The sequence below is a fragment of the Mandrillus leucophaeus genome, unplaced genomic scaffold (genome assembly GCF_000951045.1).
Source record: "Mandrillus leucophaeus isolate KB7577 unplaced genomic scaffold, Mleu.le_1.0 Scaffold9, whole genome shotgun sequence".
Taxonomy (NCBI): Eukaryota; Metazoa; Chordata; class Mammalia; order Primates; family Cercopithecidae; genus Mandrillus; species Mandrillus leucophaeus.
In genome coordinates, this window is record NW_012109807.1 from 6,954,124 (window position 1) to 6,967,695 (window position 13,572).

The 13,572-nt window shown below is 40.8% G+C and overlaps 1 protein-coding gene across 1 annotated transcript in view; it reads right to left on the bottom strand.

The window, feature by feature from the left end:
- Positions 1-2,497: 2,497 nt before the first annotated feature.
- MRPL30 (mitochondrial ribosomal protein L30) overlaps positions 2,498-13,572 on the bottom strand; it is a 15,769-nt gene continuing 4,694 nt past the window's right edge. The window contains exons 3-6 of the mRNA XM_011969616.1: positions 11,568-11,648; positions 4,699-4,845; positions 4,402-4,475; positions 2,498-4,019 (exon numbers count right to left, since the gene is read on the bottom strand). Of these exons, the coding sequence (XP_011825006.1) occupies positions 3,887-4,019; positions 4,402-4,475; positions 4,699-4,845; positions 11,568-11,648 (435 nt within the window). The 3' untranslated portion in view covers positions 2,498-3,886. The remainder of the gene's footprint in view (positions 4,020-4,401; positions 4,476-4,698; positions 4,846-11,567; positions 11,649-13,572) is intronic.

Consider the following 13,572-nt stretch of genomic DNA (forward strand, 5'->3'; position numbering starts at 1 on the left):
ATAATGGAAATAATCTTTTGGGAGACAGTAATTGTACTACTGTTTTTCTCTTTCTTTTGAGACAGATCTCACCCTGTTGCCCAGGCTGGAGTGCAGTGGTGCAGTCATAGTTCACCACAGCCTCAAACTCCTAGACTCAAGTGATCCATCTTGCCATCCTAAAGCGCTAGGAGTACAGGCATGGGAGTGGGGTGGGGAGTGGGGGTGTGCACCATGCTCAGCGGTTTATATGATCTGATCTTTAAAGTGATCAACAAATTTTCCTTTTTCCAGATAATAAAGAAAACTAGAGAACAGGAAATGAAGAATTGTTTATTTTTCTTCTTGAGCACTTATTTCATGTCATTTTAATAATTTTGAGGCAAAAAATAAACAGAAATAATATCCAAAGACATTTTCAGTTTAATTGATTGCCATTCTAATACATAAAGGTAAGAATTTTAGTGACCAGTGTTTTGTATCTGACTCTTATTTTAGAATTTCCAGTGTTCCAAGGATTCCTTATTAATTATTTACCTCAGGTCTTGAGAGAGAAGTTTTGATATAGAAAAGCAGATTTTGACAAATATACACAAAAAGTGGTAAATGGTTTAGACAGTAATTTGGACCCTTGAAAATCTTATCAAGCTGTGTGATCAAAAAGCCAGTACTTATCAATCCTCAAGAATGGAAAGGGATACTACTTATGTTAAGCAAAATTATCTCATTTTGAGAAAAACAAGACAATCTCCTCATAAAGGTTTCTTTGCTTTTTGTTTTAAGGTACCTCCCAAAGAAGCAACCTTGTTCATGTCAAAAGCTCCCTAAAATGGCCAGTGCACTTCCAAATTGTCCTTGGTGAAAGTGTGCCAGTTAGATAATAGGCATACTAGTTAGTATTCTTATGATTTAAAAAAAAAAAAAAAATGAAGAAAGTTTAGCCTGAAAGAGGTACAATTTTAGATTGAGGAGACCCTAAGTGACCTGCAGTGGTCCTTAAGGGTAGTGTTTGGGTAACTATCTGTTGAGTTTGACCAAAGGCCACGGTCACCATTGGATACCAGGCAAAACCTCCTGAAAGAAGGCAGGGGACGCTAAACAAAGCAATCCTCAGACACACAAAGTCAAGACCGAGGAATAAGCCCTTATAGGGTTTTGAAATGATGATCTGAGGCAAAGGAATGCCAACCTGAAGAACCCTTCTAAACTACACAGCCACTATGATAAGCTCCAGGATTGACTTATCAGGCTTGGCTGGCTGACTTTAAGGAGGCCTCCATGAGCCCTGCCTCCTTGTGGTCACACTTCTGTGTAATTCCTCCCTTTCTTGAGTGTAGGTAGGAACTGCAACTTGTTTTTAATGAATGGAATGCAAAAAAGGTGACGCGAGGTACACGATTGCATTTATTTGATTAAGAGTGTAGTGCCCATCTTGCTAGTCTCTCTCCAATGCTGGTTTTGGATGAAGCCACTTGCCATGAATCCTACAGCCGTAAGGAAACAAATTCTGCCAACAACCTGAGAGTGCTTGGGAGCAGATCCCTTCCCTGTCAAGGCTACAATGAGCACCTGGCCAGACATGTTTTTCCAGCATCGAGATCCCAAGCAGGCTACCCAGCTAAGCCTTGCCTAGACTTCTGACCCACAGACGTTATGAGACAGTAAGTGCGTGTTGTTTTAGGCAGCTAAGTTTGTGGTAATTTGTTCTGCAGCAATAGAAAGCTAATGCCACTGGCCTATGCCCATATTTTCACTAAAGACTCTTCTTCTTGTAGACACTTTTACTTCTAAATATTCAAGTTAACATTTAGAACCCTTCTTCTAGCTATGGGCTGTTGAGGTTAAAATTAGTTACTCAAACTTTCTTACCGTTTGAGTAAAAATTAACCATGGTATTTTCCTCAATTTACACAATATTAATATTAGTACATTAACGCCAGGTGTGATGGCTCACACCTGTATTCCTAGTACTTTGGGAGGCCGAGGCAGGAGAATCATTTGAGATTAGAAACTCTAGATCGGCGTGGGCAACATAGCAACACTTTGGCTCTACAAAAAATTTAAAAAAATACTAGCCAGGAGTGGTGGCGTGCATCTGTAGTCCTAGCTACTCAGGAGGTTGAGGTGGGAGGATCACTTGAACACAAGTGTTGGAGGTAACAGTGAGCTACGATCATACCACTGCCTCCAGACTGGGTGACAGAGACCCTGTCTCTAAAGAAAAAGAAAAATCAGCACAGTAAAAGAGATGGTACTAAATTAGCAGAGGCTTCTTTTATTTACACAGACATCTTCACCCCCACATAGGCAAGGACACTATATGTTGTGGCATACAGGTTTCTCTCCAACTAGACGGAGCTCTTAGAAGTTAGTGTCCTTTGGCTCCCCTCCAGGCCTTACACACACTGGATATTCAATAACTACGGAATTAAAACTGCAATCGCCTTTAAGCTTATTAGTGGGATCTGGTTTCACTGTGGGTGGCACTTCCACTTTAATGCAATGATCAAAAACATTAAGATTTCTGCCTCCTCCTTTTTTCTTTTCAGTAGCAACCTCAACTGTTGACAGAGGTTCCTTAGGATTCAAAGAACAATTTTGAAGCTGAAAACAGAATAGTCTGTTTTTGAATAAATCCTAAAATATTTTCATTTCACACCCTTGTTCCATGAGGAAAAAATTTACATGGAGATAAATATGTTTTGTTCAGGCAGTGTGCAATAATAAAGTTTAGGCCAAATTAGGTTTATAATTAGAAGATAAATGCTGGTTTGGTACTATATTTAGGGATAAAATGAACCCATATCCACATATGTACTTATAGACACTATAGCACAAAACTAGCTGGCATCCAGTGTTTCTTGACTTTGGCTGAATCTCTGTTCCCCAGAACAGACTGTAAGTTCCAAAAGGTGGGGACCATGTTTTGGTCAGCTTTGGATTTCTCCAACACATTGCACAGTGTTCACGCAAAGAGCCACTCACAGAAATTGTCGAATTCACTTAAATAAGAAAACAATTTTGGCTGGGTACCGTGGCTCATGCCTGTAATCCCAGCATTTTGGGAGGCTGAGGTGGGAGGATGGCTTGAACCCAGGAGTTTGAGATCAGCTTGGACAACACAGTGAGTCCCCATCTCTATGAAAAAACTTTAAAAAATTAGCTGGGTGTGGTGGCACACTGCCTGTAGTCCTAGCTACTCTGGAGGCTGAGGTGGGAGGATCACTTGAGTCTGGGAGGTCAAGACTGCAGTGAACTGAAATCATGCCACTGTATTCCAGCTTGGGCGACAGAGCAAGACCCTGTCTCAAAAACAACAACAACAATAATGCAATTTTTATAAAATAGTTGATGACGCTTGCTAAGGTGGCAGTAGACCCGAACCTGGATGTTCAAACAATGCCATTCTTACCCGTTTTGGAGTGAAACAGTGAAAGGACAAAGAATTAAACCAAATTAAACTAAAATCTTCAAGTCTACAGTAAAAAAGAACTGCAGCAGGTTTAGTCAGTGAATTTTTTTTTTTCCCCGAGATGGAGTCTCGTCCTGTTGCCCAGGCTGGAGTGCAGTGGCACCATCTCAGCTCACCCCAACCTCCACCTCCCATGTTCAAGCGATTCTCCTGCCTCAGCCTCCCGAGTATCTGGGATTACAAGCATGCGCCACCACACCCGGCTAATTTTGTATTTTCAGTAGAGACGGGGTTTCTCCATGTTGGTCAGGCTGGTCTCGAACTCCTGACCTCAGGTGATCTGCCCACCTTGGTCTCCCAAAGTGCTGGGATTACTGGCGTGAGCCACTGTGCCCGGCCTGAAAATGGTTTTTAAAACATATTTTAATGAAAACACTTTCTCACCATCTTTAAATAAAAACAATTTACATTTTCCAATCGGAAGCTGCTGGGGCACTAGGACTCATGTGTTTTCTGCTCCACAGGTTTCAGATGCCACTGCACTACTAACTCCCCAGTGCTTTTGAGGCACGTGTTAGACATGTTCTCCTCTGTTGGAAGTCCTTGTGGCAACTTCAAGGGCTGGATTCTGTGACATAAGAAAATGTGTTTAGATAGGAGGAATATGTTCTAGTGTTCTGTATCCCTGCAGGATAACTACAGTCAACAATAACACACAGTTTCAAACAGCTAGAAGGAGGATGTTGACTGTTCCCAACATGAAGAAATGATAAATGTCTGAGATGATGGATATGGGTATGCCAGTTGCCTTGATTGGATCACTATACTTTATATATATTGAAACGTCACTATGTACCCCATAAACATGTACAATTATTACGTGTCAATTAAAAAAACCAAAATTTTAGTTTTTTAAAAAGTTTTTTTTCAGAACATTAACAAAAAAGAAAGAAAAATGCATTTAGAATTACACTACACAATACATTTTAAAAAGAGAAGAAACAACAAACCTTATCAAATGCTTAACCACCTTCAATTTTGAATTCACGGAAGGGATATTCTTGTGAACTTGAGGGGTATGCGACTGTGAACAACAACAACAAAGCAATGTTATCAACCAACCTGAAGAGCAGATTGTTCCATGTTTCAGTACAATGTTAAACTGAGGGCTCATTCTAAGCCAAATTTGCAAATAAATTACCCTAAGCAATACGCAATAAATAATAAATATACACCTCAAAGTTTTAAAAGTATAAAATTTAAAGCAAATGTAAACAACACTAAAGATGATTAAAATAATTGCATACTTTTTCTAATCCAAGCATCTTTATTATATCTTTTTCCCAATATGGACGTCTTCTTGTACTTTTTATTCTGGTAACAATATGCAGTTTATGAGGGTTCTGTGGATCTCCACCATATTTTTCATGATCTTCAGGTGAGGCCTGAAACACCTAGAAAGGAAATAATTATAAATGGTAAATTTCCAGCTTACACAGTTTCTATATACCTCCCATTTTTTCTTAAAAGACACACACACATACACAACTACATAATTATCTCATCCTTAATCATCACGTAATCCTCAACCTCAAATTGAACATTTCTATCAGTCTGATTACTCAGAGAGATGGATTTTAACCTGTAGAACAAAGTAGGAGCAACCAATGACACTAAATAATTTAAATGCCAGGAGACTCTGTAAGCCCTGCTATGAGCTGGGCACTGGGCTGCATCCTCTTCCCTCCCTATTCTCAGGTGAAGCGCTGACTGTCAGGTGGAAAAACAAACATGTAAATTACAAGTGAAAATAAAACATAAATACTATAAAAACATTCTACAAAGTATTACGAGAATACAGGCAAATGACTAATGAATTCTGCTTATGAGGGATCAGAAACAGCTCCACAGAGCTAATATTTGAATTAATTATCTTAGAATCAAGAGGTTCTAAGAAGTTATCCCACAGAAACACTCCTCTAAGTGCACAAAATGTACCGAATAAGGAAGTGTATTCTAACACTATTTGTAATACTGAAAAATTTTAAGGCAACCCATGTTCCTCACTAGGATAACTACATTATGATGCATCCATTCTAAATAAAATGATTAATAATAAAACTAAGCAAAATGATACAAATACACAAATTCTTTTTTTTTGAGATGGAGCCTTGCCTTGCTCTGTTGCCCAGGCTGGAGTGCAACGGCACGATCTCGGCTCACTGCAACCTCTGCCCCCGAGGTTCAAGCAATTCTCTTGCCTCAGCCTCATGAGTAGCTGGGATTATAGGTGTGCACCACCATGCCCAGCTAACTTTTGTATTTTTAGTAGAGACGGGGGTCTCACCATGTTGGCCAGGCTGGTCTTGAACTCCTGATCTCAAGTGATCCACTTGCCTCAGCCTCCCAAAGTGCTGGGATTACGGGCGTGAACCACTGTGCCCAGTGCAAATACACAAATTCCGATGTATCCTATAGGATACAATACTACCATTAAAATGAATGAGGTTTACTGTCTTTGCAGGTCTTCACACTGAATGATGGCCATAATATATTCTTGAGCCAAAAACCAAAAAGAAATATCCATACAATTATGTGTTGTAAGCTGTTATGTGCATCATCCGTACCAAATACATGAGTGTGCATATGTGATATATTCTATAAATACTGTTTCTAAGACTCATATAAAATATATATAAAAGTCTCAAAGACATTAGATCAAGAGTCATACCTCTGGGGAATCAGATTGAGAAAAAAAATTGACCCCAAAAAGATGGTATCTTAATAAAAAAGAATATTATTCAATGATTAAAAATAGTTTTGTAGAAATGTATATAGTGTAAAAGCGTTCCTATTTCTCCACAGCCTCGCCAGCATCTATTGTTTCTTGACTTTTTAATAATCGCCATGCTGACTGGCGTGAGATAATATCTCATTGTGGTTTTGATTTGCATTTCTGTAATGATCAGTGATGATGAGCTTTTTTTCATATGTTTGTTGGCCACATAAATGTCTTCTTTTGAGAAGTGTCTGTTCATTTCCTTTGCCCACTTTTTGATGGGGCTGTTTTTTTTTTCTTGTAAATTTAAGTTCCTTGTAGATTCTGGATATTAGCCCTTTGTCAGATGGGTAGATTGCAAAATTCTTCTCCCATTCTGTAGGTTGCCTGTTCACTCTGATGGTGAGCTTCTTTTGCTGTGCAGAAGCTCTTCAGTTTAATTAGATCCCATTTGTCAATTCTGGCTTTTGTTGCCGTTGCTTTTGGTGTTTTAGTCATGAACTCTTTGCCCATGCCTGTGCCCTGAATGGTATTGCCTAGGTTTTCTTCTAAGGTTTTTATGGTTTTACACTATTGGTGGCAATGTAAATTAGTTCAACCATTGTAGAAGACAGTGTGGAGATTCCTCAAGGATCTAGAACCAGAAATACCATTGGACTCAGCAATCCCATTACTGGGTATATACCCAAAGGAATATAAATCATTCTACTATAAAGACATATGCACATGTATGTTTATTGAAGCAGTACTTAACAATAGCAAAGACATGGAACCAACCCAAATGCCCATCAATGATAGACTGGATAAAGAAAACGTGGTACACATACACCAAGGAATACTATGTAGCCATAAAAAAGAATGAGATTGGCCGGGCACGGTGGCTCACACCTGTAATCCCGGCACTTTGGGAGGCCGAGGCAGGTGGATCACGAGGTCAGGAGATCGAGACCATCCTGGCTAACACGGTGAAACCCCGTCTCTACTAAAAATACAAAAAATTAGCCAGGCATGATGGCAGGCGCCTGTAGTCCCAGCTACTCAGGAGGCTGAGGCAGGAGAATGGTGGGAACCCGGGAGGCGGAGGTTGCAGTGAGTGAGACTGTGCCACTGCACTCCAGCCTGGGCGACAGAGTGAGACTCTGTCTCAAAAAAAAAAAAGGAATGAGATCATGTGCTTTGCAGGGACATGGATGAAGTTGGAAGCCACCATCCTCAGCAAACTAATACAGGAACAGAAAACCAAACACTGCATGTTCTCACTCATAAGTGGGAGTTGAACAATGAGAACACATGGGGAGTCGGGGGCAAAGGGAGGGAGATTGTTAGGACAAATACCTAACGCATGTGGGGCCTAAAACCTAGATGCCGGGTTGATGGGTGCAGCAAACCACCATGGCACATGTATACCTATGTAACAAATCTGCACATTCTGCACATGTATACCAGAACTTAAAAAAAAAAAGAAATGTATACAGTGAGAGGTTCATAGTATATTACTAGACAGAGAGAGCAGCTAGAGAAGCACTGATTCATATGAGATGAATCACATCTTAAAACATACAACACAGATTGAACTCCTTATTCTACTCTTTCCTTCTCATTACTGCACTTGAGTAGTCTAAAAGAAAAAAATAAAACATACAACAGAGACGGATGTGGAAGGAGCTGGCAGCAGTTATCTCTGGGTGGGTAAGATTAAGAGTATTTTTTGGTGAGTTTTGTTTGTTTGTATTTTTCTAGGGATTTTGAAGAGATTAGAACGAGAAGGATGGTGGAGATCAGAGGAAGGGGTAGGTGCACTAAAGAAAGGTGAGAATATTTAAAAGAACAGTATGAAAAAGCACAAAATATTTTGGAAAGGCAAGTGGTTCAGGGTGACTAATATAGAAAAAAGCATGAAAAGCAATGCAGGGGACGAAGTTAAACTATGTGCAACCATGTTGAGCCTTTAGAAATTACTGCTGGGGATACAGAGTTAAAGAGGGTTAGAACCAATAGGACCATGTTTTTAAGAGATTTGGAAAGAAAACTCTTACCTGAGAATAAAACCAACTGGGGATAGAGCCTGACACAAGGAAACCCAGTTAGGAGGCACTTACCACCATGGTTAAAGAGCCTGAACTACAGCAGCTGTAATAGAAAAAGGACTGATAGGGGAACTTTGGGCAGTAAGATAGATGGATTTGTGTTGGGTGAAGAAGAGGGAGGCTAAGCTTGATTCAGATGTCTCCAGTCTGGGAAATTAGATAGAGGATGGTAGCATTAACTGACGTAACTAATACAAGAGAGGCACCTTCTTTTTTATTTGGTTGTTTGGAGAGAAAGTAAGATGAGTTGAATTTTGGATATGAACTTGAAATACCTATAAGTTATCTAAGTAGCAATGTCTAGAAACCAGTTGAGAATACAGGAGAATACAGGAATAAGTTCAGTAGATAGGCGGGGCCGGGCGCAGTGGCTCATGCCTGTAATCCCAGCACTTTGGGAGACTGAGGGGGTGGATCATGAGGTCAGGAGCTCAAGACCATCCTGGCCAACATGGTGAAACCCTGTCTCTACTAAAAATACAAAAATTAGCTGGGCGTGGTGGCGCGTGCCTGTAATCCCAGCTACTCAGGAGGCTGAGGCAGGAGAACTGCTTGAACCTGGGAGGTGGAGGTTGCAGTGAGCCGAGATTTATTTTAAGTTTAAACCTCAGGAAAATAGTCCCTGACAGAAAAACAAACACATTTATTTTAAGTTCCAGGGCACAAGTGCAAGATGTGCAGGTTTGTTACATAGGTAAATATGTACCATGGCAACCTGCTGCACTATTTGCTGCACTTATCATTCCATCACCTAGGTATGAAGCCCAGCATGCATTAGCTATTTTTCCTGATGCTCTCCCTCCACTCGCCCCCCACAGGCCCCAGTGTGTTATTCCCCTGCCTGTGTCTAGCCTTGCATATTTTAAATGAATGCCAACATTTGTATCTATCCTTCCAGAAATACAGAGTAAGAAACATGGAAAGATATAAGACAACATAGTTGTGGAAAGGATAGCAGTGGAAAGACAAAGACTCGAAAAATAAAAAAGATTTTTTTATTTTGTTTTGAGACAAGGTCTCACTCTGTTGCTGAGGCTGAAGTGCACTGATCCGATCATGGCTCACTACACCCCTGACCTCCTGGGCTAAAGTGATCCCCTCATCTCAGCCTCCTGAGTGGTTGGGACTACAGGCATGCACCACCACACCTAGCTAATTTTAAAATTTTTTGTAGACAAGGAGTCTCACTATGTTGCCCAGGCTGGTCTTGAATTCCTGGCCTCAAGCGATCCTCCTGCCTCAGCCTCCCAAAATGCTAGGAATATAGGTATGAGCCATTGTACCTGGATGAGATTTCTGATAAAAGAACACCAAGCACATTAAAGGTATCAAAGTAGTCAATGGTAATACTGTTTTATCTTTTAAGAAAAATCAATGGGGAATGGTAGTCACCAAAAGCTAGGGAGAGGGGAAAATGGGGGAGTTACTATTATTATTAATTTTTGAGACAGGATCTTGCTCTGTTGCCCAGGCTGGAGTGCAGTGGCACAATTATAGGTCATTGTAGCCTTAACCTCCTGAGATTAAGCAATCCTCCCCGCTCAGCCTCCTGAGTAGCTAGGACTACAAGTGTGTACCGCAGCACCCATCTCATTTTTTTTTTTTTTTTGTAGAGACTGGGTCTCCTTATGTTGCCTAGGTCGGCAGTTATTATTTAGTGGATATAGAGTTTCGGTTTTACAAGATGAAAAGAGTTCTGGAGATGGATGGTTGTGATAGTTGCACAACAGTGTCAATGTACTTAATGCCATTGAATAGCACACTTAAAAGTGGTTAAGATGGTAAATGTTATATGTATATCTTACCACAACAAAAAATATTAGGAACCCCTCGCCCAAAACAAATAAACAAAAAACCCAGGCTTTACAAAGCTAAATATAGTCTTTAACATACAATCCAGCAATTATGCTCTTAGGTATTTAACTGATGAGTTAGAACTTCATGTCCACACAAAAATCTATACATGAATGGTTATAGCAGCTTTGTTCATTACTGTCCAAAACCGGAAGCAACCACGATGTTTTTCCACAGGCAAATGCACAAACTGTACAAGTCCATGCAGTGGAATATTACTCAGCAATAAAAATAAGCTAGCAAGCCACAAAAAGACATGGAGGAACCTTACGGGTACATTGCTAAGAGAAAGAATCCAGTTTGAAAGGGCTGTATACCATATGATTTCAGTTACACTACATTCTAGAAAAGGCAAAACTATGGAGATAATAAAAAGATCAGTGGTTGCCAGGGGTTGGGAGTTGGGAAGAATAAACAGGTGAACCACAGGTGATACTGAGGGCAGTGAAACTATTCTGTATAATACTGTAATAGTGGATACATGACATTACGCATTTGTCAAAACCCATAGAGCTTCACAACATGAAGAGTGAACGCTAGTGTAAACCATGGTATTTAGTTAATAATACTGTGTCCCGTTAGTTCATCAGTTATAGAGGACGCTGTGTATGCTGCAGGGAGGGAGCATACAGGAACTCCCCATACTTCCCCATCAATGTTTCTGCAAACCTAAAACTGCTCTAAGAAATAAAGACTACTAATTAAAAAACACACAAAAACAGGCCAGGCACCTGTAATCCCAGCACTTTGGGAGGCCAAGGCGGGTAGATCACTCAAGATCAGGAGTGCAAGAGCAGCCTGGGCAACATGATGAAACCCCATCTCTACTAAAAATACAAAAATTAGCTGGGTGTAGTGGCACGGGCCTGTGGTCCCAGATACTCTGGAGGCTGAGGCACAAGAACTGTTTGAACCCAGGAGACAGAAGTTGCAGCCAGCTGAGATTGCGCCATTGTGCCCCAGCCTGGGCAACAAAGCAAAACTCTCTTAAAAAAAAAAAATTAAAACAAGAATCAATGGCGGGCTTAGTCAGTATTATCTAAAAGAATGATAGATACACATAAATCAAATAGAAAAAGCTGAAAGATCCAAAGTAGCAATGATCGATATGGAAAGTGAAAATGAAGAGTGACACAGTGAGAGCCTGAGCAGGAAGACCTACTGCTTTCTCAGGACAATGGTGATACCAACACACATATACAAACCATAAGTAGGAATAGGTAGACTGAAATGATAAAAACCCACTACTGTGAAGGCCAGTGACACAAGTGACAGAACAGTTTTGTTTTTAATAATCACCATTTACATAAATCCCACTATGCTTTAAACTCTGTACCCCCACCTACATCCACATATAACATAAAATCTTTCAATATTACAAAAATAGGTACCACTTAAAACATATTTTTTAGAACAACACTAACATTTAAAAAAAAAAATCAAACTTTGTTCTTACTTTATCTGGAATTCTTGATTTGGTGAATTTGTGCCGAATCCAATCTGTACCAATAAGAGACTCCACACCTTTTGTCACCGTCTAAAATATGATATAAATCATTTGTTTTTTAGAATTCTACCTAGTACAGAAATCCATACCCACCAATCTTTAGGTAACAGAAGTCTGTTCCAACCTACCCTGTAATTATTAAAGGTATATCTTAGCACCCTAGCTGAGCGAATGCATCCCATCTAAGCGCTAACACAATACAAAGGTAAAAGCGCATAAATATATTTTTAGACCATGGATTGGTAACTGTTTTCTGTAAAGGACCAGATAGTAAACATTTCCAGCTCTAGAGCTATGTAGTCTCCATTGCCAAAACTCAGCTTGGCCATTATAGGGTAAAAGCAGTCGGACAATATGCAAACAAACAGGGGTGGCTATTTTTCTTCTCCTTTCTTTTTTCTTTTTTTTGTTTGAGATGGAGTCTCACTCTGTGGTCCAGGCTGGAGTGCAGTGGCGCCATCTCGGCTCACTGCAACCTCCACCTCCCGGGTTCACGCCATTCTCCTGTCTCAGCCTCCCGAGTAGCTGGGACTACAGGTGCCCGCCACCACGCCTGGATAATTTGTTTTTGTATTTTTAGTAGAGACAGGTTTTCGTCATGTTAGCCAGGATGGTCTTGATCTTGACCTCATGATCCGCCCACTTCAGCCTCCCAAAGTGCTGGGATTATAAGCGTGAGCCACGGCGCCAGGCCGGGTGTAGGTAGTTTTCAATAAAACTGTTATTTACAAAAATAGGTGGCAGGCTGAATTTGGCCTAGAGGCCATAGCTTAGCAACTCTTGCTCTAGAGAATGTGCAATAATTCACATTTAACAAGACAATATAAAAGAAATCCAAAGTGAGTTTCCAGTTTCCTTTCTAGTTCTAACAATGTCATCATTCCTAGTTCCTATCCCTTGTTCCTGCTCTATGTTCCTCCAATCCCACTTCTCTCAGGCTGCTGAAGAAAAAGGATTCACTGCCGACCTTTCATACCAGGACACTGCCGTGGGAATGGGCAACAGTCATTCCCATCACTCCCTCCTAGCATTTCCTGCATTGCAGAGATGGCATAAACCACTAGAAGGCAGGCAGTGGGCTGAGTTCTGCTGCCTACCAGCTGTGAGACATGAGACACTTACTCTCTCAGAGGGTCAGTTTCCTCAGCACTAAAAAGGAAATCATACTGACCTCCCAGGATTAATCTGAGGTTAAGGTAATATAATATAAAGCCCCACATTGTTGTCATCTGCAGCCAGGAGCAGGTCAATAGGCTCATCTAGGCTCTGGCCCTTAGGAGCAGATGAGGCCGCACCACTGCACTTTCTAAAGGCAAGCCTAGGAGGAGATACAGGAAAATACTAACACTGATGGTCTCCTAGAGATTATTTCTCTTCCTTCTGATTTTCCATATTTTTCTAATGTTGTATTATTGAAAATGTACTTCCATAATTTAAGGGGAAAAAAAACCTAAAACTTTAAGATTAAGACAGACCAAGGGGAATCAATGACAGCCATTTTTTATTGGCATGTTTTCCAGAAAAAGATCTTTTTTGATTCTAGATCTTTAGGGATAAAACAGCAGATAAACCATAAATAAACAAGATTAACTCTCAATATCCAAAAAATATCAAAAAGGAACTGGGGAAAGCACTTAACTTTGGGTGGCTGGGGTGGGTGGATCACAAGGTCAGGAGTTAGAGACCAGCCTGGCCAATATGATGAAACCCCCGAGTATATGAAAAATACAACAATTAGGCCGGGCGCGGTGGCTCACGCCTGTAATCCCAGCACTTTGGGAGGCCGAGGCGGACGGATCACAAGGTCAGGAGATCGAGACCATGGTGAAACCCCGTCTCTACTAAAAATAGAAAAAATTAGCCGGGCGCAGGGGCGGGCGCCTGTAGTCCCAGCCACTCGGGAGGCTGAGGCAGGAGAATGGCATGAACCCGGGAGGCGGAGCTTGCAGTGAGC